The 25606-nt window shown below is 30.8% G+C and overlaps 6 protein-coding genes across 11 annotated transcripts; 3 read left to right on the forward strand and 3 right to left on the reverse strand.

Annotated features, from left to right (window-relative positions):
- Positions 1–2051: 2051 nt before the first annotated feature.
- On the reverse strand, positions 2052–8239 carry Coq5 (ubiquinone biosynthesis protein COQ3, mitochondrial). Of its 6 annotated transcripts, XR_014924285.1 has the most exons (8): positions 7961–8239; positions 7321–7733; positions 7007–7095; positions 6802–6925; positions 6431–6566; positions 5854–6305; positions 5152–5518; positions 2052–2642 (listed from the first exon to the last, which is right to left on the reverse strand). XR_014924285.1 is itself a non-coding variant. In XM_085480799.1 (6 exons), exons 1-5 carry the CDS (start codon positions 8139–8141, stop codon positions 6477–6479), a joined length of 897 nt encoding a protein of 298 aa, XP_085336925.1. In that variant the 5' UTR covers positions 8142–8239; the 3' UTR covers positions 3898–5518; positions 6431–6476. The 6 variants fall into 6 exon arrangements, 2 of the variants coding, with proteins under 2 accessions (XP_085336925.1, XP_085336926.1); XR_014924286.1 differs by lacking the exon at positions 5854–6305 and having other exon boundaries at positions 5299–5518; XR_014924284.1 differs by lacking the exon at positions 5854–6305 and having other exon boundaries at positions 5170–5518.
- A 118-nt stretch (positions 8240–8357) lies between these two features.
- Positions 8358–14648, forward strand: Hcs (holocarboxylase synthetase-like protein). The gene is made up of 17 exons (XM_085480798.1): positions 8358–8597; positions 9110–9351; positions 9567–9691; positions 9778–9942; positions 10062–10215; positions 10287–10358; positions 10436–10573; positions 10678–10825; positions 10950–11075; positions 11209–11535; positions 11661–12009; positions 12120–12305; positions 12468–12597; positions 12654–12814; positions 12951–13065; positions 13137–13350; positions 13436–14648. Exons 2-17 carry the CDS (start codon positions 9201–9203, stop codon positions 13629–13631), a joined length of 2757 nt encoding a protein of 918 aa, XP_085336924.1. The 5' UTR covers positions 8358–8597; positions 9110–9200; the 3' UTR covers positions 13632–14648.
- A 445-nt stretch (positions 14649–15093) lies between these two features.
- Positions 15094–21496, reverse strand: ClC-c (chloride channel protein 3). The gene is given in 12 exon segments (XM_029314804.2): positions 15094–15602; positions 15682–16059; positions 16438–16529; positions 16531–16999; positions 17316–17530; positions 17616–17798; positions 18025–18312; positions 18375–18536; positions 18715–19064; positions 19918–20089; positions 20442–20554; positions 21307–21496. Coding segments are annotated over 11 exon segments (2499 nt in total). The 5' UTR covers positions 20541–20554; positions 21307–21496; the 3' UTR covers positions 15094–15511.
- A 214-nt stretch (positions 21497–21710) lies between these two features.
- On the forward strand, positions 21711–22875 carry LOC114940246 (proteasome assembly chaperone 2). Its single transcript, XM_029314810.2, has 2 exons — positions 21711–22180; positions 22378–22875. Exons 1-2 carry the CDS (start codon positions 21848–21850, stop codon positions 22795–22797), a joined length of 753 nt encoding a protein of 250 aa, XP_029170643.2. The 5' UTR covers positions 21711–21847; the 3' UTR covers positions 22798–22875.
- Tapdelta (Translocon-associated protein delta) lies at positions 22501–24179 on the reverse strand. Its single transcript, XM_029314813.2, has 2 exons — positions 23756–24179; positions 22501–23411 (listed from the first exon to the last, which is right to left on the reverse strand). Exons 1-2 carry the CDS (start codon positions 24011–24013, stop codon positions 23151–23153), a joined length of 519 nt encoding a protein of 172 aa, XP_029170646.1. The 5' UTR covers positions 24014–24179; the 3' UTR covers positions 22501–23150.
- Positions 24180–24265: 86 nt separating this feature from the next.
- LOC114940247 (60S ribosome subunit biogenesis protein NIP7 homolog) lies at positions 24266–25583 on the forward strand. The gene is made up of 4 exons (XM_029314811.2): positions 24266–24451; positions 24593–24818; positions 24995–25135; positions 25289–25583. The coding sequence occupies exons 1-4, from the start codon at positions 24321–24323 to the stop codon at positions 25406–25408; spliced, it is 618 nt and encodes a 205-aa protein (XP_029170644.1). The 5' UTR covers positions 24266–24320; the 3' UTR covers positions 25409–25583.
- Positions 25584–25606: the final 23 nt, after the last annotated feature.

Below are 25606 nucleotides of genomic sequence, written 5' to 3' on the forward strand. Positions count from 1 at the left end.
TTTTTCTCCCTTCGTTTCCCTCTTTTCTCTCTCTCTCTTTCTCTCCACCATGTGAGAGCAGATGGATCTGGATTTTTATCGATCACTCGAGATCGATTTTGCGATCGGCGATGGTTATCGAGGCCGTGGACAAATACACTGTAAAAATTATTAAATCAATCAATATTTATTTCAATACTGCCTAATCAATCATTTATTTGAAACAAAATGTTTTGAAAAGAATTTTCTTATATCAAATATATATATATATATATATATATATATATATATATATAATATTACATTAGTTTTAAATAAATTATTTATTAGGCAGTATTGAAATGAATATTTATTCGAATTCAATAAATTTTTTGTTCAGTGTACGAGCGAGAAAGAGAAAAAAGAGGAGAATCGCATAACGCATTCATGTGAATTAAAGAGAGGAATCATAAATTGCAAAGCGCAGCGAGCAACTCCTGGGAGATTTATCGCGTTAATTTATTTTACGATACTTTTTTCTTCCAGCGACTAGCCGGAAGAAAGTTCCTCGCGACGCGTCAGAAACGTTATTTAATTCAAAATGTTGGTAAATTATATAGCTCTTGCTTTTCTCTCGCTGCCGAATTCAAATATTCCAACTTAATCAAGCTAATCTGCTCTCGAGAGCGCCGCTTAAAGAAGTCGATGAAGGAGAAAGGGCGAAGAAGAAATAAAAGTAGATCACGGCGCTTCGTGAGAAAAATTCCCGCGAAATGCAGAGAGAGAGAGAGAGAGAGAAAAAAAAAGCGTGTGTACGGAAAACTATTATCGGAATGGAACTATACTATGTTGTCGTAAAAGCTAGCGTAGCGTGAAACGTAATTTGCATCACGTGCAAATTAAACTCCCCGTAGACGACAACGACGACGACGACGTCACATTCCTCTTGCGAATATCGTGCACGATGCGCTTCTTTTTCCGCGACCGTAATTACGTAACGTGCAGACGTAACTTTTGCGCACTATGCCTTTACGACATTACAGCTTGTGTTCTCGTACTCTTAGAATATAATATATAACGATAATGGTAGGATATTTTCATAAATTCCACGCGCGATTTTCCCGCGAGGCAAACCGAGCGCTAAACTTCTTCTTAGAGATAGTGAAATCCTTATACAAGATCCACGCGGATAAGGATTAGCGTGGCTTAGGAAACGCGATGCGTTCTTACGGTGAAAAAAAAAAAGAATTCTTATATACGTACGTAACAAATCTGCCGTGAATTATAAACGTGACGTAATATACGAGATCATGGGAAAATCGATAGTTTTCCTATGAACGGAAAATATTTTTATCTAAAATAAAAAAAAGAAAGAGAGCGGGAGTAGACGAGAGATATAAATTAATATTGCGCCATATTTATTCGCGAGACCGTAAGAAACTCGTTAGAGCTCGAAGGTAAGACACGAAATAGGACAGAACTCGTTCGATCTCGCGGACTCGATGCAAGATATTATGTGTCTTCATTTCAGTGTTCATGTAATAGAGCATATCGACCAACATAGGGAGGCAATGGCGAGGGTCGGAACGGTCGAGGGTACGAGGCCGTTATATATGTAGATCTAATATTATACGCGAAACATATAATCTCGCGTGTTCCGCGAGATGCAGACTCGAGATAGCGTGACACTCGGCAAATGAATTATAATGTTACGAATGAACCGTTTCTCGCACGGGAGAAACGTCATTCGTGACGAAATTTCAGCGTAAATGTGCTCTGCAGTTCGCGTCTTCTTACGTCGAAAGGATCTCTTAACGTAATCCTCCAGGCGTAAAAAATTGCCTCACATCCGAATAAAGATATATGTATATATATAATTTATATACCTATATATGTATATAACTCAATTTTTACATTATTTTTATATTCTTTTTAAATTTATTATATATTTATTATAATATATTTATATATAAATATGTTATATATATTTAATATTTAAATAATATATATTTATATAATATATATTATATTTTATATTATATTTATATATAAATAAATACAAAGTTTATATATTTATATATAAGAATTCAAAGTATAATTTATTTCAATTTCAATAATCTAAAATTTTTATATTTAATTTTCCATAATTTACCACTTTACATCTTTAAATAAATAACTTTCTCTATCGTTTATTTTAATAATCGACTCGATGAAATAAGATGTATCTCTGAATGAAAAAATCAGACGTTAGAAATTGAGCTAATAGGTACATATGTGTGTGTGTGTGTGTTCTCGAGTTTTACATTATTTTTCATTGAAACACTTTCCGAAAGAACAAAGTTTCTCTCTTTCCTTCTCTTCAGCGACCGAGGATCTTCGGATCCTTTCTACCTTCGAGCGCTTCGCGGGACGTCCGGTCGAATCAACGTGCGGGTCCAACGAAGCATGGCAGAGATTACGATTTACCCATTCACTTACGGGAGACCTTACGCAGTTTAATTACGTGCCCCACTCGCTCTTACTCGGTCTGCACGAACGCTTAGTAAAAGCGTCACATCGAGGACACGGAGGTTCCTCCTTCGGTTTGTAGCGAACTGTCTATTTCTCTCCCGATTCTCATCTTCATCCTCGCTCGTTGCGTTCTTTCGAAATTTATTTGGGCACCCCGGGGCACGATCCTGCATCTGCGAATTATCATACGAATATCTCAATTTAAATGCGATTTTTGTCAGTCTTCGAATATACATCTTATTTCATCGACTTAACGATAAGAAAAAATTAAGAAAGAGAAAGTTATTTATCTAAGGATATGAAGCAGTTAAATTAAGAAAAACATTTAATTAAATTATTATATGGTAATAAAATATAAGGAATATTTTGATTATATGTTTTGTATATATAATATAATTATATATAGATTTAGATTGAAATATAAATTATATGAAAAGAGATACGATATATATGACATATAGACACAGGTGTAATTTTGTGTAAGACTAAACGATGATCAATGATATCGATAGAACGTGATTAGGAAGAAGATTTGACGTGACGTGATGGAATCTTCTCCTTTCACACGATCATCTTATCTTTCCTCTCCGGTCTGGCGTAATATTTTTCGTGCGGACAATCGTCTTATAATTGCAATGCCACGAAGAGAGGCGCCACAACATAGGTAAACGCCAGAGAGTGCCAAGCTATCCCTATCTAACACTTTCTCTCCTTTCCAATACTATTAGCTCTGTCGAACGCTATAAACACCATGTCGAATCGTTCATTTCTATGGCTAGTGTTAAATAGCATCATCTTCAAATTCATGCAAATTTTCGGCTAAATTAATCGACCGAATCTCCCCGAAAAATCTCTCGTTTGTCATACAAAAAAATCGTATTAGCGAATTTTGTGTATATACATATATATATCTTAATAATTTTGTTCATTACAATCTCTCTATTAATATATATTTCTGTAAACTATTGCGAGCTCGTCAGCGAAACGGAAACACCTTGATCCCACCTCCTGGGAACCTCGCGACTACCTGCTCGTCCGCGTTACTCTCGATTAATCGGTGCAATCATCGCGTAATTCTCGCGTCTGCTGATGTAATCTGGACGCTATTCGTCCTTTAATGGGTGAAGTAATTGGCGCGCGAAGCCGAGTTTTTCGCGATATCCATCATCAGCGTATCCATCAAAGCATACTTTCGAATGAAGCGAGTTTTATATCTCTCTTGCTACCTGGTTTTTACAACAAGTGGAGAAAAATGTTACGTCCCACATATACTTTTAAATCTAGATGACATTAAATGCGCTATACAGAGTTTTGTTTCACTTAGAATGTATGTATATATATATATATATATATATATATATATATATATATATATATATATATATATATATATATATATATATAATACAATGTAAAATAAATTTATCAAGAAGATTATACCCAGCAAACACAGTATATAAATGTTATATACTTAAGCATGTTACATGTAACGTATATGTTAGTTGTAATTTCCCACTCATAGATGTAACATTTTTAATATTACATATATCACATTGTAGTTATATTGTCATTATATCGCAAGATAGCACTGACTTATCAATACATCAATGTGCTATTTGGTATATAATTACAATATAACTACAATGTAATATATGTTATATTAAAATGTTACATCTATGAGTGGGAAATTACAACTAACATGGATGTTACATGTAACGTGCACGTTATATTATCTGTTATATTCCGTTTTATTATAGATATGTAACAATTATATATCGGTGTTTGCTGGGTATATATAAAATATGATCCTTTCTTTCTCTCTCTTGAGAGTTTATTGACTTGTATCAATTCCAAACTCGAATAAGATTGTAATTATTCTATAAATATAATATTGATTTATTTAAGGCGTATGACGCAATTTTTGCTTATTCATCAGAATCTATTTGAAAGCAATAATGTTTATCAATCTCGGAGAGACGATCGTATACGGGGATATCATGAGAAACGGTGTGTTGTATAATAATGCAACGTCGATCCTTGCTGGCAGATGGATATAAACCATAGACCGAAGCGGTAACGATGCATTATATACTTTCTAGGAAGTATCCAAGGCGGAAGGGGTACGCGGGGTCACCGAGGTCAGGAAAATCGATATGTGCAGCAAGAAGCTGCATCGCGAGAATCTGCATCTTCGTCAGATTTCTTCCGCTTTAACAAGTATCTAATTCATTACCCGGTAAATTATAGGTACTTTTGTTTATAAGTATATTCTAATTTTCTTTCAGTGTAAAACATTTTTCTCTTCGATGCCATAACATTATACTAACTACTAAAATCTAATAGCATCATATATACTTGCTGAATAATTTATCGAAAAATATGAAAGAGAGAGAAAGAAAAAAATACACTCACAAAAAATATATGTATCTCAAAAATGGAACTAATATAAAAATAAAAAAATCTAATTTGCCGTGAAAAATACAATGTTCTGTGCTCGATCGAAGGGAAATCAGTAGTAAGCACCAGTAATATACCTCCCCGAGAGGCAGGGGATAAATGCGTCAATAAGGCAGACGAGCAAATGAAAAGATGTGGGAGCGCGGCCAAGCATCATCGGTACCAAGATAGATAGATAGATAGATAGGAATGTTTCTATAGTCGAAGAAAGTTAAGAATTTTCACCTCCTAGAGAAAGCATACCGCATGACGCATGTAGATATTACGCCACGTAGAATGGATTCCCCGTCGTCACGACGGCCTTCGATCCGCGTGATTGTCGTTGTTGACAACCACGACACGATAGGTTTCTCTCACTGGGTCTCGTCTCACCTCTATGGGTCGAAGCTTCCCTCTTCTTATCTTTCGCGATCTTTGCCTCCTTAAAATCCCTTTCGCTGTGATTTCCATATCTTCGAACTCTCCTGGCTCGATATAAACAGTTTTATAATGTTGGAAAATTGCTGCCTGCTATCTCTTGTGAAATGCAAATTCGGTTGTATCTTCCTTCGAAGAAATCGGCCAGTACCACCACGGTTTCCCTTCTTCACCTCTGTGTTCAATCAAAATCAATGAATAAATTTCGACATACATTACAATTAAGTCAGTTTGTGTACACGCAAAAAAATTATTATTTACTTACAACAGTAATATAATTTATAAAAATTAATATAATTTAAAAAATAAATTTATATATAGGTATATATTTTATTTTTAAATGCACACATATGTAATTAAAAAAAATATATATATATATAAATTATAATTGTGAAATTCGCAAGCGCAATATATTTCCATAAAGTTAGTTTGGATGCGAAGAATTGTAAATCTTGAAAAATGAATCATCTTGTTTTGAAATAACTCGTTTCTCAGAATTTTCACTCGTACTTCTTTGCATCTTCAGCTCTGTGTATTAGCGAGAGAACGATCCGCGGAAACGACCTGCGTAGAAATACGTAGTAAATCGCGATAGGAGCACCGTTGGTCGCATCAGCCGAGCACCCAAGAGTCGCACGACTCTTACGCAATAGAGCGGGTTGCAGACGTAGAGCGATTACGTAGTAGGCAAGCGAATTTCACACTCGGACAGGTGGCAGTCCAAATATACAATAGCATAGTGAAATGGGCTTTCAGAGCAGCATAATTTATGTGACACCGAAAAGAAATTACATGCAATTGCAAAGAACAATACTGATAAAAGCAAAATCTGATAAATTGTTATATAATCCAATCAAAATAATTATAATTAAACTTTATGATAAACTAACAATAAAATATAGCTTTTGTTCTTTATAATATAGTGTGCACAAATAATTAATAGAAATAATAAAATTTTCTTTCTGAAAGAAATAAATAAGATTGTAATATTAAGATGATATAATATTATGATTAAAGCTAAAAAGATATTTTATTGCACATCTTATTTATTCTTTGATAAATTATTATATTGTGTTTCTTTATTTACCAAAATATTATGTTATTTGTTTTGTTCCACTAAAACAATATCTTGTTTATAATTTGAAACCTGAATGGATAGCTACCACACCACAAGTAAGATTCTTGTAAGTCACATTTCTAAATCCAGCAGTCTCAATCATATTCTAAAAAAATAACAAAGAATATGATAAGTATGCAATTATAAAAATTATAAAAACAAAGATTATACATATAGCAAATTTTTATATATAACAGAAATGAAAAGCTTGGATCATAAAATTAAAAATATTATTAGAAGTTCAAAAAATATCTCGATACTGACATTAAAATTTATGTGTAACAAGTAAAAATATAAAAAATTATATATATAGAATTAAAATATAGATATAGATACTTTACTTTAAAATCTTCTTGTTTTGGAAATCTTCTTATACTTTCTACAAGATACTGATAAGCTTTCCACTGCCCTGATATCAACTGTCCCATCACAGGTATTATTTGAAACGAATATTGATCATACAACCTGAAATATTTCAAAATTTGTTACAGTTTAATGCATATTATTTTATATGTTATATAAATTTTCTATCATTTCAAAGCATACCATTGTAAAGTTTCATTATTAACATGACTAAATTCCAGGCATAAGAATCTTCCTCCTGGCTGTAAAACTCTGTACGCCTCAGACAATGCCTGCAATAAAAATATTCTTTAGAGAGAACAAAAATATAAATTCTATTCAATTTTATAAATTCATCCATTCTATTCAATTTTATAAATTTATCTATTCAATTTTATAAATTCAAAGTTGCAGTATATATTATAGTAAAGTTGTAGAATATATAGTAGTATTGTACTTCTAATATACCTTTATCTTATATAAATAATTAACAAGTAAATCCAGTATATTATAAACACCTTGTCAATATGTGTTACATTTCTTATTCCAAACGCTATGGTATAAGCGGTGAAAGAATCCACAGGAAAGGAGAGACTTTCTGCATTCTCTTGCTTCCAAGTAACAGTGCATTTACTGTCCTGTGACAAGCCTAATCTGTTTGCTCGTTCTTTCCCAACATCCAGCATATGTTGATTAATATCGCACACAGTTACATAGCTACGTATAGCTTGCGGATTTGGTGTAGTCTTCAAAAAGTTTATATACCGAAATGTAATGTCGCCTGTGCCACCAGCAGAATCCAAGAGACGGGTACCATGAGTAGGTCCTAATTCTTGTACAAAAATATCCTTCCAAATACGATGGATGCCCATACTCATCGCATCATTCATTATGTCGTAATGATTGGCAACATTTTCAAATACAGTATATACTGAAAAAAATAAATACTGTTGAATTAAATTGTATATATACATATATGTAATTTTTAATATAATTATATATTAATGTATATATCATATTATATATATATATATATATATATATATATATATATGTGTTATATATTATGTAATTATATATGTAATTTTAATTTTTAACTATGGACATCTGTGTGTCAGACAGATTGTAAATATTTCATTTGACGGAAATAATCTTTACCTTCGTTCGTTTTTTCGCTCTCCTTGATCGTTTGGAAACCAAAATGCGTCGTTTTTCCATCATTTTCCGAAGACGGGTCCGCTGTTTTTGAATAACCGCGTTTAATTACGACAGTACTTAAATATCTATTTAACATCCAACTTTTTTTCATAATATTTACGCAGAGACTTTTATAACGCATGATATTATTATATTGTTGCACGAGTATAGGATTCAAACATTCAAAACACAATCAGCTGAGAAATGTCACAACCCCCGATCACCGTCGACGATCTAAAAGTAGCCAACATTTTATCGGACGAGCAAAAGTTCCCAGAAATTCTTAGAATTTCCCTATCCCTGACAGCCAATCAGCGCGTTCGACAAACTTCATTCTAATGATTGAATCGACCAATCAGAACGAAGAATTTTAACCTCCTTTCTGAGCTGTCAAATTTCTCAAAAATCATGTGTTTTCCGTGGCGAACCAATGAATTTTCCGCTTTTTCGTAAACGACCAACGAAAACACGTGTGACGAACGATTTTTCGCATGTTATCGCATCGTTATCACGAGAAATGCAACAGCATATATCATTGTGTATGTATGTGCTCCGATGTAAACGTTCGATACCGGCACATATTTCGACGTCGCTAGAGGTAAAAAGTGTTGTTTCACGGCAAGTATATTTATATGTACATATGTAAATATTCAAATTTCGCAATTACAATAAGTTACTTTCGATAGTTTCGTGCTTTTCAACATTTTAGCGTTTATCAAAATTGTCTCCGCACACAAGTTCGCACACAGTTGTTGTTTATTGTATTGTGTTCTAATGCAAGTGTCAAATATTTTTTTGCGCTCAAAAAGATGCTTTAAAAATTATAAAAATATATTAAAAATACATATAATTATTATTTAAGAGATTTTAATTTACTATAATTTAGTATATTATATTTTGTTTATTTAATATAACATCATCTTTGTTTTGCAAATTCAACGCAATATTTATGTTGCATGTTCAGCTTAGAGGTCACTTGCTTTTCTGCATAATCTTATATTCCATGTATATAAAAAAATATATTTTATTAGAACACAATGCATGGTGACTGATATTTTTCTAAATATATGTGTTTAATATATGCTTATCTCAAATGTGTTTATCTTTCAGAATTAAGAAGAGCCTGCAGTGAGAGGATTCTTGTATTGAAATAAATTATTAAGATTTTAAAGTGAATCTCGCAGAAGATCTTTATAAAAAAATGATGTTAACATTTGCTTTTATGGTATACACAGCTATAAGAGCACGATGGACACCAAAGTATAAAGCAGCAATATGTGCAGCTCTTAAGGAATACCAAAATCAATATTCTATTATGTTTTATCCTGCATTCTGTGAATGTGGAAGCAGAGGTAATCTCTTTTTTATGTAGCAAATTTTATTATTTATTAGTAATGTTACATTTGCTAATGCAATCTGTGAATATTTTAAATAATATGTGTTGTAAATTAATAAAGAGTTTTTATACATATATATTATGTCAAAAACTATTTCTCAATCATATCTATCACTTACAATTATTAAAGAAAAAATATATATTAAATAATTAAAAAATAAATTATTTTAGAATCTGCTAAAAAATGGGATAAAGATGCTTTGACTTCTCATTTATGTTATAACAAGCATCTTGCTCAACTTCATATGATGTCACCATTTGATGCTACAATGGCAATGTACATTATACATCCACAGGTATGTGTAATATTTAAGAAATATTTTTTACTTGCAATTATAAACATGGATAATGATAAGAATAACATGTATTATTTTTTTACTAGCAAAAAATTGATATATCAAACTGGCTGAATTATAAAGATGGAAAGTCACTTTTCCCCTTGTTTAAAGTTGATGGATATCAGATTTCAAGCAAATCTAATCTTTATGTTCTTATTGAAACTGATCTTCAAACGTATAATACGGATACCTCAGAATGCTGTATAAAAGTAATATTCAATTTTTATATTTTTATTGCATACTTAATTTTTTATATTTTTTATTGTATATTTATGTAAAAGAAAAAACTAATTGGAATACTTCTATTTATGCACTTATTATTTTACAGCTTGAAGATTATGGTTTAATCAAGGCATGGTCTGTGAATGAAAATCTAAATTTGCTTTTAGAAACAGATATTGATCATATTACAGACTTTATAACTATGTTTATACAAGGACGATATTTTATTAACAATAATTTATATATGAAACGTATACAAAGTATGTATCAAAGTATATGTTTTAATATTAAGTATTTAAGTTTGTATCTTATAATATATTTATCTTTTCAGCTGTTGAAGTATCAGGAAACCCGTGCGTTTATGAAGATAGTATAAAATTATTCAGCCCACCACGAACTACAGGCAAGTAATATTAATTTGCTCTTGTAATTGTTACATTTCTTTACAATAGTTATATCATTAATATATTTTTTATTTAGAAACTGTTATTGCATTTAGCAAAGCAGCTCAAGAAGCCTCGGAGCAGAATAAACCTACAGAGGTTACTAAATTTCCTGATGTGATTGTACATCCGCAAAAAAATTTGGATGATTACAAAGAAGAACCAAAGATTGAAGGTAAATTAATGTTGTGCATAATATAAATAATTTTTCTATGTATACATATAAGCACATTTTTAAACTTTTATCATTATTAAACATTAAAACAATGAATTGTTTAGATCCTTTGAAAGAAACACTTGTAGAAAGCGAGGTTGAAGAGAAAATCAATGATATATTATCATTCACAATAAATCCAGTTAATCATAATAAATCCGATGCAAACGGCGCATTACCAATGGAAGAAGAAACTTCCGAAGGTGCTTCCAAGTAAGTAATATATTTAATAACAGATAAAAAAATATATTAAAGGATATACAATAAAATTTTATGATTGTTATATTTGTTACAAATAACATTATAATAATGTTTTATTAATTATATTAATTTACAGATCTTCTCAATCGGAAGAAGAGGAGGATGTGATAACTAAACCTCCAAATGTACTTATTTATACAGATAAAATAGAGACGGGCAAAAGTGTAAAGGCTGTATTAAGTAAAGTACTAGATCCAGACAGGTACATTAAGATTTCATAATACAGTTATGAATATTACTGTAATAAGCTTTGGAAACTTTTCCGAGTTAAGCATCTTTCAAAAATAATGAAGTTCAACTCAAGAATTATTAGCTAATATAATTTTTCTTTTTAGATATACTATCTATAATTTAACAATATTAAATCTTCCTAAGAACACTTGGGTAGATCAGGTTGCTTTGGTTGTTGTTTGTGGTAATATTATGGATGTTATTGCTGATCGATTTGTAGAATATATTATACACGGTGGAAAAGTTTTATCATTATGCTCGAATATGCTGCATAAAATGCTGCCATTCTTCAAGACTGCAGAAGTGCGTGAGAATGAACTTGTTTATTTTTCATATGGGCAATGGAAACGTGTGCGTATGATGCACGATACTTTTTGCTATCAAGCGTCTCCCAAGCGAAATGGCTTTGTTGAAAATCACGAAGATGCGAGGTAAAATAATGTATATTTTTTCTGTGTATCTTAATAAAATAATACAATTGCACCAAAAATATATATCGAAAAATAGAAACAAGAAAATATTAAAGATATATTTAAAACGCAATCTACTTTTACAGGCCTTCACTAAATCTCCCAGAGTCGACTAGTGTTAAGGATAAAAAAGGAAATTCACATATGTTTGATGTGAAAATATTGGGTACGGAGGAAACATGGCAAAATCCAAGTATATTACTCGCAACTCTAGCCAGCAGTGGGGGTAAAGTAGTATTCTCCCAGATCCATTTGGAGAAAGATCCAATGGAATATTCAAGAGCAAAGCAATTATATGAGACGCTCAAAGAAAACGACGCAGCACGCTTAGGAATAATCAGTGACCTGTTGAGTACATATCTAGAAATGGAAATAACTCGTGCTCCTGCATTCAAAGGATATTCCATTGGTTATCTTCTAAGCAGAAAAGAAGATGTGAGTAAACTTAATTAATTATTCTCATAGTAATTTTAAATCAAGAATTACACAATCTACAATTAAAGACTATTGATTTGTCATAATTTTATATCTTGTTGTATTTGTAGCTGAAATGGGAAATGCTTAAAAACATAGATGGATTGACAGAGGATTACACGTTAAATTTGGGCGCCTTAACGATACGGTTTTACACAGATGAAGAAATACATGTTACCGTAACAGATATTTTTCTGCCTATTGTAACGCATCATAAATTTCGTCCGAAAAATTTCTCGCCTGAACAGTACTACCAGGTAAATTTTTAATGAAACAGAACTAATTTTTCAATATTCTAATTATGTACATTTAGAAATCACCCTTAATACATTTTTATATGATATATGATATTATATAGTGATAGATTTCGCGTTTCACACTTAAAATTAAATTTTATAAAAAAACTTAATTTTTTCCAGTTTCTTAATACAAAGGAATTAGGTCAATTAGTAATATATGCAGATGTTTTAAAATCTTCTATGCATGCAATGGGTGCTCGCATGAAACACGGATTAGTTGTTATTCCACGACAACAAACACAGGGACAAGGTTCATTTTTTATTTGTACATGCAAATGAAAAAATTATAACGAGACTTACTTTTAGGTCGAGGTAATCATGTATGGCTTAGTCCGATTGGTTGTGCCATGTTCACTTTACAAGTATATATTCCTAGAAATTCGATTCTCAGTAAACAAATATCGCTTCTACAGCATATTGTCGCTGTAGCAATGGTATCGGCTGTAAGATCTATTCCAGAATATCAGGTATTCTTTTTTCCATTTTTAATATGCGATTTTAATCTATGAAAGTTTTAGATTTTATTTATAAAATATTGTAAATACTTGAAGTACATTGAAATTATTAATATATGATAATTATTCAGATTATCTCATATTTTAGGCTATTAATATTAGAATAAAATGGCCTAACGACATATATGTTGGCAAATCGACTAAAATTGGTGGTTTGATTGTACGGACGCTTGTTGATACATCATATTATATTTGCGATATTGGTATGTAACACAACGATCACAATACAAATATAATTTGATTTATTTAAAACAAACATGAATATGTATTTTAGGTGTTGGTATAAATCTCTCCAATAGCAAGCCTACAACATGTATTAATGATGTGATTTTACAATATAATCAAAAACATCAGACAAAGTTGGAAACATTCTCTCTTGAAAAATATTTGGCACTTGTATTTAATCAATTGGAAATTCTGTTAGATGATATAGAAAAGGGCAACATACAACATTTCTACAATCTTTATTACAAATATTGGTTGCATAAGTAATTTTGAATTTAAATTCATCGTTGATATATTTCTATAATAATATTTTTACAATTTTATATACATTTTTTAAATCTTTTTTAGGAATGCGAGTGTTACTATATTAACACTAAATGGAGAATATCAAGAAGCTATAGTAGATGATATCGATGATTTTGGTTATTTGAGGGTAAATACAAGTATAATGGGAGTTTCTACAAAGATTGCAGTACATCCAGATAGAAATAGTTTCGATTTTCTTCAGGGGCTAATAATACCGGTAATAGAAGAAGATATATAAAAAAGATAAAGAATATTTCTTAATTGTCAATTACAATTATATAGATATATATATGTGTATATATGCATATACATATATTATACATGCATATAATATGTATATATACACATATATAATATATACACACATACATATATACATATACATATTTCTATACATCAAATATATACATTGTGTGTAAAATATGCAAATGTCCAAAAAATTCGATATAATGCCTAAATAATGTTGTGAATAAAATTTATCTTTGTTCCTCTTTAAAAAATCGATATAAAATTTGTTGATAATGCATTAAACATTTATGTATACACGCACACGTGTATATAATATACATATATACATTTACATATAAACATATGTATTCTTTATGTTGTCAACAAATATTTACTTTACATAATCTGATTCAGAAAGAATTATATAATAAAACTTATCTTTTTGTTATTATTTTAAATAAACAAAATTGTTATTTGTTGTGATATTGTTACGATATTAAATAGTTTATATGTGTACATAGATATAGCCGTCTTTAGTCATGTGATGGCCTCTGGCACACTTAGTTTTGGGGGCCTCTTTCTGATAAATATACTTTTTATTCAATAGATAAATAATTGATGAATGCAAGTTTTCTTTATTTTATTTTTATCCTATGTCAGTCGGGGGCCCCCTGGAACCCGGGGCCCATGCGTAAAGACGGCACTGTATATATATATATAAACATACATATGTATACATCTATATAATTATTCATTATATTGTTAATATTTATTATATTATATATACATATATATATATATATGAAGATTTTTAGAAATTGTATTTTTGAAAACAATTAATTCTTTCATGATTAATATTATGACTAATTTTGCATGCCAAATCAAACAATTATTTCCAATATATAAAAAATGGTAACATTTTGTAATACTTTAGTCCAAAAACTTTTAATGTATTTAAATAATTATTATATTTATATGATATACTTCCAATTGATCTGAATATATAAAGATGGTTATGATGTGATTATATATGTCATTTTATTTCATAAAAACATTTCCTGAAATGTGGATGGATTTATATAATAGAGATATTAATGACAATATTTCATGGAGAAAAAAATCAAAGTTGATACTGAATATTGAAATCCAAAAGACAAAATAATAAATTAGAAGTTTAAGTATACCAGCAATAATTTAACTATGAAATCTGTGTAAATAGGGATAAAAAGTATATCACAGAATGTGGCAACACACACAGTTATCTATAATTGAATATTAATTTAATTTTATAAGACTATTTCATATAACGTATATTAATATAATTTTAATGCCATTCAGAAAATTATATATCATATAACAATATTTTATACATACACATATATGTGTATGTGTGTATATTATTTATATAATTTTAATGCCTGTAATTTGCAAAAAAAGTGCATACACATAGTAAATTATATATTTATATCATAAACTGGTCAATATGATTTATTATCGATTACAATATGAAAAATAAAATTCCGCTGATCGGAATACACGACCAGATATAAAATCTTAAATCTTCCTATATTATTCAAACAAAGATGAATATACAAATTTAATAGTCTATTACACGCTTACTTCTTCTTTTCTAATTACATACAGCGTTTTTATGATTTAAGTGCAGATATTGACAAAGTAGATAAAATACATAATTTTAATTAAATTAATATAAATTATAATCTCTGGTATATGTATATATATATATTGTATGTATATATATATATATATATATATATATATATATAAATATATATATATATATATATATGTTGTTCATGTTATTATGCTGCTATATCATTATGAATCAAATTGATATTTTCAAGTTGCTGTCGCAGCACGCGGCTATATTTAATTAAATAAAACAGAATTTGGATCTTCATTGTCGAGCTGCTTCACGTGCCTTAAAACGTCTTTCTTTGTTATTACACCTAGAAGTCGCCTGCGCAAGAATGATCTCGATATTAGTTCAGAAATATCCAACAGTAACATGATAATATATAAATAATTTATATACATACCCATTATGTGTAACAAGAGTTTGGCGTAATCCCAATTTTCTAAACATATCAACTACAGTTTCCATAGGAGTTTGATCTGTGATAGTGATAGGGGCCATATCCAAGATCTTCTTTAACTTTAAAGGCGGAGGCGAATGATTTTGGACATTATTTCCGTTAGTAAAAATAACTAACGACTGCCTGCTGATGTCCTCAATCATCCTCTTGGCATTAGCGATGGCGAGATTGAGATCCCGTCGTAAAACGAAACCAACGAGATACTGAGATTCCTTAGAAACTATTACAGGAAAGCCATTATGCTCAGTTTCCTTAAGCAAGTTCTCTACATCTTCAACCGTCATCGAGTCTTGAGTGAGAACGTGAAGAGCTTCATTTCGTCTGTAAACAGAATTCATATATGTATACATATTACATATTATATAATATATATTATAATATATATTATAATATAAATTATAATATACATTATAATATATATTATAATATATATTATATATATAATATATAATATTCTAACAAAATTAAACAAATCAAATATAGTAGGCCAACTGAACGAGCAAATAAATAAGATGTAAAAATTTATTAATAGTTTTTACATCTTATTTATTTGCTCGTTCAGTTGGCCTACTATATTTGATTTGTTTAATTTTGTTAATTTATACGAGCCTTTCATTAATTAATTATAATATTCTATATTATATAATATATATTATATATACAATATTCGTATATAAAATATATGAAAGCATCACTTACTTGGGTTGCATAACGTCTGCCGCCAAAGTGGTGTGTTGAAATTCGTCTTTGCTATCCAAAAATGGATATCCATTTAAACCGATGTGAGCGTCAGTAGATGCCTTGTTTTCCTAGGGCATCGCCAACCCATTTGCTTGCCATAGCCGCGGCCATTAAAGGTACAATATACCTCACGCCGCCGGTTAACTCGAACATGATAACGACTAAGGAGACCGTCATTCTGGTCACACCTCCGAGAACAGCGGCGGCTCCGACCATCGCGTACAATCCGGGTGTTATACAATCGACACCCATGGAACATTCCTCGCTGAACATCCATATGTGAGGATAATTGTACGCAAGCTGTTCCATTCCTATGCCCACGATGCGACCCATTATCGCTCCGAGACATAGAGACGGAATAAACAAACCGCATGGTACTTTCATGCCGAACGTGAATATCGTCATGATGAGTTTCAATATCAGTGCAAGCACAAGTAGCCATATAGCTTTGTAGACTCCAGGTCCAGCTGCAGCTATTTCGATTGCGGATTTCACGGCAGTAAAATTCCTATTGTAGTCACTATTAGGGCACAGAAAATTTCTCCAATTACATATAATTACACTCTTTGTCATATATCTCTATATATATATATATATATATATATATATATATATATATATATATATGTGTGTTATACTATGTCGTAAAATGGATAGATATATTATACATTAATTTAATTAATCAACAATTATATAAAACTTGGGTGTGTTAATTAAGTGAAATATGTATAAATAAATATATAATAAATATATATAAATTAATATAATTATATATATATATATATATATATCTTGAAAATACAAAAAATGTTATCTATTTTTTCATAATTACTAACCATAACATATCAGCGTTCGATACCCCGCATTGGCTAAACAATAAATAAATTAGTTCACTGGTACTCATCCTTGTGTAAGGATTAGGATATCCAATTACTGCTGTTACAACAGTTACAATCAACACTTCAGTTACGGGATATTGCCCCAATTTTGAAGTTTTACGATATCGGCACCAAAACAAATTTGCCTTGATAAATAATGTCGCTATTATACCCTGTTGAGAAAATTTGTTTTTAAATAAAAATGTGCTGCCTTTTTATAAATTTAATATTCGCAATCATATAAAGAAATTTACTTACCCCAATTATACCGAGTATAACGAAAGGGATTAATTCAAAGAATATCCAAGGTTTATTATATTCTACATAAAACAATACTGAATGTTCGTTTCCAAATGGATTTATGGAACGTAGTACGAAAGCAGCTATTAAAGCACAGAAGAACGATCGCCATAAAGTTTTTAGTGGAAAATAATAGCTGACCTGAAACAAATATACATAAAGATATAATTTATTTTTACACACAACGTAAATTAAAGATACAGAGTAATAAAATTAAAAATAGACATTTTGCTAAGCTAATAGCCTCTTTAACTTTAACAAAAAAGGTAAAGACAATTTTAAAGTATAGGATTACTATATTACAATTTTAAAGTATAAGATTACTATTTAATTTTTAATTTAATTGCTTAATTCTTTCAAACAATACCTCTTCTAAGCTAAATAGAACGCCGCCAATCGGAGCTCCAAAAGCAACAGAAACTCCTGCTGCGGCTGCGGCGGACAAGATTTCTCTCTTCTTCGCTTCATTCCTACCATACTTTGGAAATAGATATGAAAATATGTTTCCTATACAGCATGCAATGTGCACCATAGGGCCTTCTTTTCCTAAGCTTAAGCCCGCCGATACAGAAAGAATCAGGCCTACTGATTTAATAATCAGTGTCCATTTACCCAAGTATCCGCGGATAATAAAACCGCTCAAAATCGTTTTTATCTGAAAAATAATTCTTATTTAAAAGATATCTAAAAAGGAAAACTTGAGAATAATGGATTTACCTCAGGTATACCAGAACCACAAGCATAAGGTGCAAACATTCGCACTAGAGATGCGGAAAGTGCCGCAAATAAAAGGGCCCATGCTGTATAAAATAAATATGAAATTGTATAAGGTCCTGCACCATCTTTTGATTGATTGAATACCTCGGGCCACGTCCACCACTGTAAAAAAAAAAGAATATTATATTGTATACATTAATCAAATAGAGAAAATACTTAAATAAGCATATTATTTAATTAGAAATATTATAATTTAATTATAAGTAACTAAAAGCAATTTTTTGTTTAATCTATGCAACAAGTGTATATGCAGTTAGTACTGGAGAATCATATAATTAACCTGTGAACAATTTCCGCCGTCGAATGTAGTTTCGTTATAGCTCCAGCAACATTGCTCCTTATTTAACCAGAAAGCTTGCGGACAGATACCGAATTTCAGATCTGTCATCCAGGAAGCGCCAATATCTATCACACCAGCCGCCACACCCGTAAAAAGTCCGACTAGTAACACACACAGCCATCCGGACCAAGCGTCGTGAGCTCCTTTTATTAGACCCCAGATGGAATCGTGTTTCTTCTTTATTATATAACGATGCCGCATTCGATCTCGCGCGATATCCCGTTGCCAATCAATAGTATGAAAATCATCATACTGCCCAATACCAGGTATGTCATCGGAGTCAACTGAAACTAATAAAGTACATTAGAAAATTTCATGATAAGAATAAATAAAACTATTTCGTTTTTTTAATTGTTTTAATATCTCTATCTGTTAGATATTTAATGATTGTGTATAGTATTGTTCTAAATATTATAAATAAGACAATTACAGAGAACATTACAAAATTTTTCCAGTAATAACAATAAATATTTTTATTTTAATACCATACTTGATTAACACATGCACGTACACATTATTGTATTTTGCTGAACAAAGAAATTATAACAGGTTTGTACATTATCAAACTAGTTCATTTTTTATAAAATTATATAAAGACTATCAATGTGTCTACAAAAAAAATAATTTTGTTTAATATAAAAAAACTGGTTAACACACAGGGGATTGCTATATCTTTATCACAATTATCTTGTGTATCTTTTTATATATTTTTTTTATTAATTAGTTAAATATATTGGCATTATTTGTGCTAACTTACACATTTTGCCACTATGACATGCTGTGAGTACTAAGAAATTTGATTCAATTTGTCTAACTGGTATCGCTCAGGGATAATAGATGTCATCAGATCAGATGAGTAGGTCAACAAATATTCCTCTAGTTTCTTCAACAGGAAGTGAGATAACGTATTGATGATATTTTTCAAGCTAGGATATATTGAACCAATAAAATTTATAAAACTAAAAATTAAATATAACAGAGTTATAAAAATAAATTTGTGCCTTGAGAATTGTAAAATTTACTTCAAGTTTCTTTATAACATTTGCTAGAAATCAATAAAAATGTTCTACATAGTATCTGTTCAGCAACAAATGTGTGATGTGTGATTTGTGACACTGTAAATTAAAAATATAAACAACTTACTATGGGAAGATGCATCATCAATACGGACACAATCTGATAACATGTTATCTGAATGATGAGACATATGATGATTAATATCTAGCATATCGTCGTCGCTGCTTAAATTTGTCTCGCGTCTTCCGGTTCGTAGTCGTACATCTTCTGTACTAGTGGTTTCACCATACTTTAGATTCTGAAAATTATGTGCAACATATTAATATGTTACAATTATATGTTTGTTATATATTTAACAAACTTTATATCTTTTAACATTATCGTCTATTTCTTGCTATAGTTAATTTAGAATTTATATTGTATTAAATTTTAACACAAGACAAAAGACACATTAAAGAACAAAATTTCTATTAAAAAAATTAAATATATAATTTTATTTCTCTTTTAACAATTTTTAATAATACAATATATATGTAAAATGCATAAAATTATTTAAAAAATATTTATGTATATACATGTCATAAAAAAATATTGATTCGAGTTAAATAAGCAGATAAAATAAAAAAACAAGATTGAAATTAATAGCATACCTTGGCATCAACCGAATTATATGTCGTAACAGCATTTGCATTTGTGTGAGGGATTGTAGAGTTTGAAAATGATGTGCCCTTCAGTGGAAACTTCTCCATGGCATCATGACAATCTAATTTCACACAAATAAAATATTATTTTACTGTACTTTGTTCATCAATCATAAATCTATGTTCATAAATCTTATTAAGAGTGCAATAGAAAGAAAATTGAAAGTCACAATGCCATACATAATACTAAACGACTTTTTTTACGCCACACTTAGTATGCCATATTTAATCAGCTTTGCTATAATCTTTTTTAATCCTACATGGATGCTACACGATATATAATTAGAATAGCAAATTTGTGACGTAGCAGATACACATAATTAAAGATGACATTTTACCTGTTATAAATTATACAAATGCACAATATAATTGCATATACACACAGCATGACGTAAATTTATAATATTATAAAAAAACCATTGACCTTTCATTTAAGTCAATGATTACTCCTTGCAACTCGCATATCTTGTGCAAAAATTAATTGGTCGAAAACAGTAATCATACACTACTCATATGTCAAATCGACAGTGTTGAACAAAACCGAAATACAAATACACACAAAAAAGCGTTTCTGACTCACAACAGGAAGAAATGAGACACGCATATCAGACATATCACCATATGATAAGAGTTATTCTCCGTCCCAAAAATATACGAATATTGCGAGATTTTCTCGCGAAAAAAAAAATGGGAATTGGAGGAATCGCACGATAAAAACCCGAAATCAGCTGTATTTCCAAGTTTCTCCCCTTTTTCACGTAATTTTCCACGTCTTCTTTCGTGAGGTTACCTTCGCAGCAGCTTGCGAACTTACCATTTTTAAGGAAAAATGTCCTCGCATTTCACTCGTAAGTTCCGATCACCATGCCTCGTCGAGGAATTTATCGTTTCGTAACAATTCAGACAAGAATCTTCGCCTCGATAATGCGAATTTTATCCAAAAATCACTCCGCTATCACGTCCCAACAACTTTGCCACGAAATCCAAAACACATACGTAGACTTAGAAAGTCACGCGAGTGATCGATTGGTGCAAAAGCAGCTTTCAAGCCTCCTGATTGGCTCGCTCAATAGGGAATTTTTTTTTCGATATAGAGGAATTCTTTGAACTGACAGATGCTGCTCCTTTTATTTGCGCTCTGCACTTCTCGAGTGTTGGAAAAAGAAAGAAAGAGAGTAGAGAGAGAAAGAAAGAGAGAGAGAGAGAGAAGAATTTGACAAGAGTGCAGATAATGCAGACAAAACGAAAACAGAAATGTCAATGTGTAGGTATGTAAATGTGACAGTGACAGTATTACTTTGCAAGAATATTTAGCCTCCTGGTTTACGAATAAAAGAGAAGATACGGAAAAGAAAATGATTAAACTTATGCAGGATGTTAATTTGGAAAATTATACCCTTATTTTGCCGTCAGTGGCGGTCGGGAACGTCGGTCAGCTGTCCGCTGACTTGCTCATTTCAAATCTTAACCTGCAAAAAATTGGCCAGATCTTCAGCGCGGCATTTGTGCCCATCGTAGGCGCAAACGCTTATCATGAATCCTCGGACGAGCTTATCACGGCGATCGACGTCTACGCCGGTTCCGAGAAACGCGTCGTCGTCGTGCAGATCCGTTCGCCTTATGTGGGAGAGCTGACAGAATTTTTCAATGAATTGGCGCGATTCGTTACTGAAAGAAAAATAGCTAAAGTAATATATTTTATTTCATGTCTTTAATTTTCTTTTCATTATATATATATATATATAATTTATTAATATATATGTGTTATAAATTTTAATATATTATATATATATTAATTTATAAATTAATATTAATATATATATCAATAAAATTTATATTATAAATTTATTAATACATTGTATATATATAATTAATTTTCTTCCAGGTGATAATCCTTGGGAGCAGTTACGATTATGAAAAGAGAGATATCCAGCCACAGCATCTTAAATTGAGATATGTAGCTTCATCGGACATACAGTCAGAGAGTGGCCAGCTTTTTGACAATCTCAATTGGATTTTACATAAACCAAAAGTTACATCTGATACAAGGGTAGAAGGAAAGTTGCAGATACCTGGAGGTGGATTTGCAAAAAGTATATTTAACTTTTTGTCACGGGCTAATATTCCTTGTGCCATCCTGTTCAAATTCTGTTCTGAGGGGGATAATATCGCAGACGCGATAGCACTGGTGTGCTATTTAAATCAGTGGATACACGTGTTAGAAACAAACGATGGTAGTAATTTAAAGTATCCACCTTCATGGAAACACTTATTTGGAAAACCACCACCACATGACATTTATTAAATATATATTGTGATGTGTTGTAAATATTACTTTGTTAATTTTATAATATAATAAAATTTTTGCTACAGCTATATATAATTGATGCGAAGTTTGGCAAATTATCTAAAATAAAGTTGACAGTTTTGTTAAATATAAAAATTAGGATTGTGGTATATAAAGACTTAATAGGTACTAACAGTTTAAATGTTGATATAATAAATTTCTGATACAATTTTTCTGCAACTTATTTACAATAAAAACTTAAATGTAAAAAAGAAAAACTTTATAGCATGTGCAAGAAGACTTTGAGGACATAAATAGTACTTTTTTTGCCATGTTTAAATATTTTATTTTTTTTAAATAACAAAAATTTTCTATGCTAGAAGTTTGTACTTTGCAGAAAACGCCGAATAGGATACAAAAATAGCTAGGAATGCAGCCAAAAATTCAGAATTCACCCAAGGACCAAGATATACCCCTGGATTGTTAAGGACAACCACCGCCAATGGATTCACACTGTCATGATCCTCTCCATTCCTTATCGCTTTACGAACAGCATTGTATTTATCTCCATCATATAGCTTTATGTAGTAATCACCAGATCTCGCTTTCTTGATATCCTCTGTCCACGATATCTATGACACACAAAACATATGTTCCAACTAAGTACTAGCTCAAGATTGACTTTCAAGCATCAATTTTAAACATTTTAATTTATAAAATTAACATATAATTATATTCTTAGTTTTTTTTATTTAATATTATAATTATACTATATGTATAATATATATTAATTTTTAATATATAATTATATATCATAATATTAATATATAATTTTTATTAATATATAATAGAATTAAGTATATATTAATTTTTAATAAAATTATAGTATTTAATTTACAATTTTTGTTTTTGACACACAAGGCTATAATTTTGCTTAGATTTTGTTTATGTTAAGAATAAGCAACCGCTGCACTACCTGATATTTATTGTCGGCGCTCAATCTGGCAGCCGGTAGTAACTTGCCCTCGACCTCGGCGTAAAGACTAATTCCCTTCACACCATCGCTGCACTTCAACACAAATTGCATGGTGAAGGCAACATTCGTGAGCACGGTTGCGTCTTCCGTAACGTAGGACGAGGCGACGATCTCGGGCTTCTGACAGATCTTGTCAGTGGCGAGAGCCACGGAAGCGAGTATGCTAGCTAAAGCTAGCGAAGATACGATCTTGTTCATTTTTTACAGGTTCCTCTTTTCAGCGTGCTGACTGTCTCCTGTCACGATTGTGTCTCTACTACGGGGACAGGGAGAAAATGCGATCCCAACCTTAAACGTGCCACAACAACTCCAACCCGGCAACCGATCGTCGACGTCGTCGACTAACGTCACTGACGGGCCACGTCATGAAGATTGACGCGACTCGTTTTGCGATTAGTCGCGCCATCTGGTGAAAGAAATTGGATTTTTTTTTTTTAGCAACATCGTCTCTAGTGACGCGTGTTTTCTATGATTGTAGGAAACGTGGTAAACGAACACGTGGTGAATGTGTACATACAAAATTTCTCATTTTAGTACTGCTGTTTCTTGCCACGAAAGAAGAAGAAAATTTCTCGCGAAAATGAAGCAACTGTCGGAAGAGAAAACGAAGCTAGTATTTGAGAAGCTAACGAAATAGTAAGTTGTTAATTCAATTTTTCTAAGTTATATTCAAATTCATTTTTTCCTCCGCATAAGATTTTTACTTAAAAATCGTATAAGAATGCATCTCAAAAGCGTAGAAATTTAATGATTTTCTTGAAATTTAACTTGTTACAGTATCGGCTCGAATTTGAAAAACTTGATTGATCGACCGGATGGCGTTTATTGTTTCCGAGAAAATAAGGACAGAGTTTATTATGTGTCGGAAAAGATTTTATCTTTAGCGAGCACTGTGGGATCCGATCATTTGTTGAGCTTAGGCACTTGTTTCGGTAAATTCACAAAATCAGGAAAGTTTAGGCTGCACGTCACTGCCTTACATTATTTAGCACCTTATGCACAAGTAAGTATTTGAAATCAAATTGCGGTTGTGTTCTGATATTCACTGCCAGTACTGAAATGCTGTAGTTTATGTTACATACACTATAGATTTTCAGTATTAGAAGTAATATCAGAAAACGGGGTATTTATTAAGAGACGTAAGTAAATTTAATAATAGACAATTGTTTGTACATTAAGCACAAAATTTGGGTGAAAGCTTCTGCAGAACAACAATTTCTATATGGACATCACATTATGAAGTCAGGTCTTGCTCGTATAACTGAAGGTACTTCTCAATATCAGGGTGTCGTTATATTTTCCATGAACGATGTACCATTGGTATGTAATTCATTAAATTTACAATTATTTTTTAAATACAATTGTTGATTACATGTTTGCCTCAAACATTATTAATTTACAAATAATGAGACAATGCATGTAAAACTTATTTATAGTATTTTTCAATAAATATTTCATTAAATTTTATATAAGGGATTTGGCGTTGCTGCAAAAAGTACAGCCGACTGTAAATATGCAGATCCTATGGCAACAATTTGCTTTCACCAAGCAGATATTGGAGAATACCTTCGTTGTGAAGATTCATTAATATAACAAAGATTTATTTCAATTTTAAAAGATACATATTTATCTAATTATGGTATATTGAATTTAATTTTGTATATGAAATAATATAGGTGACGTGTTATAAAACAAAACTTAAGTTATTATGTGTATATATGTGTACATGTACTTTCTAAGAATAAAATAAAAAATACAGTGATAGTAATAGTACAGTAAAATATAAAATAA

The sequence above is a fragment of the Nylanderia fulva genome, unplaced genomic scaffold (genome assembly GCF_048542155.1).
Source record: "Nylanderia fulva isolate GAGA-0341 unplaced genomic scaffold, ASM4854215v1 Scaffold16, whole genome shotgun sequence".
Classification (NCBI taxonomy): domain Eukaryota; kingdom Metazoa; phylum Arthropoda; class Insecta; order Hymenoptera; family Formicidae; genus Nylanderia; species Nylanderia fulva.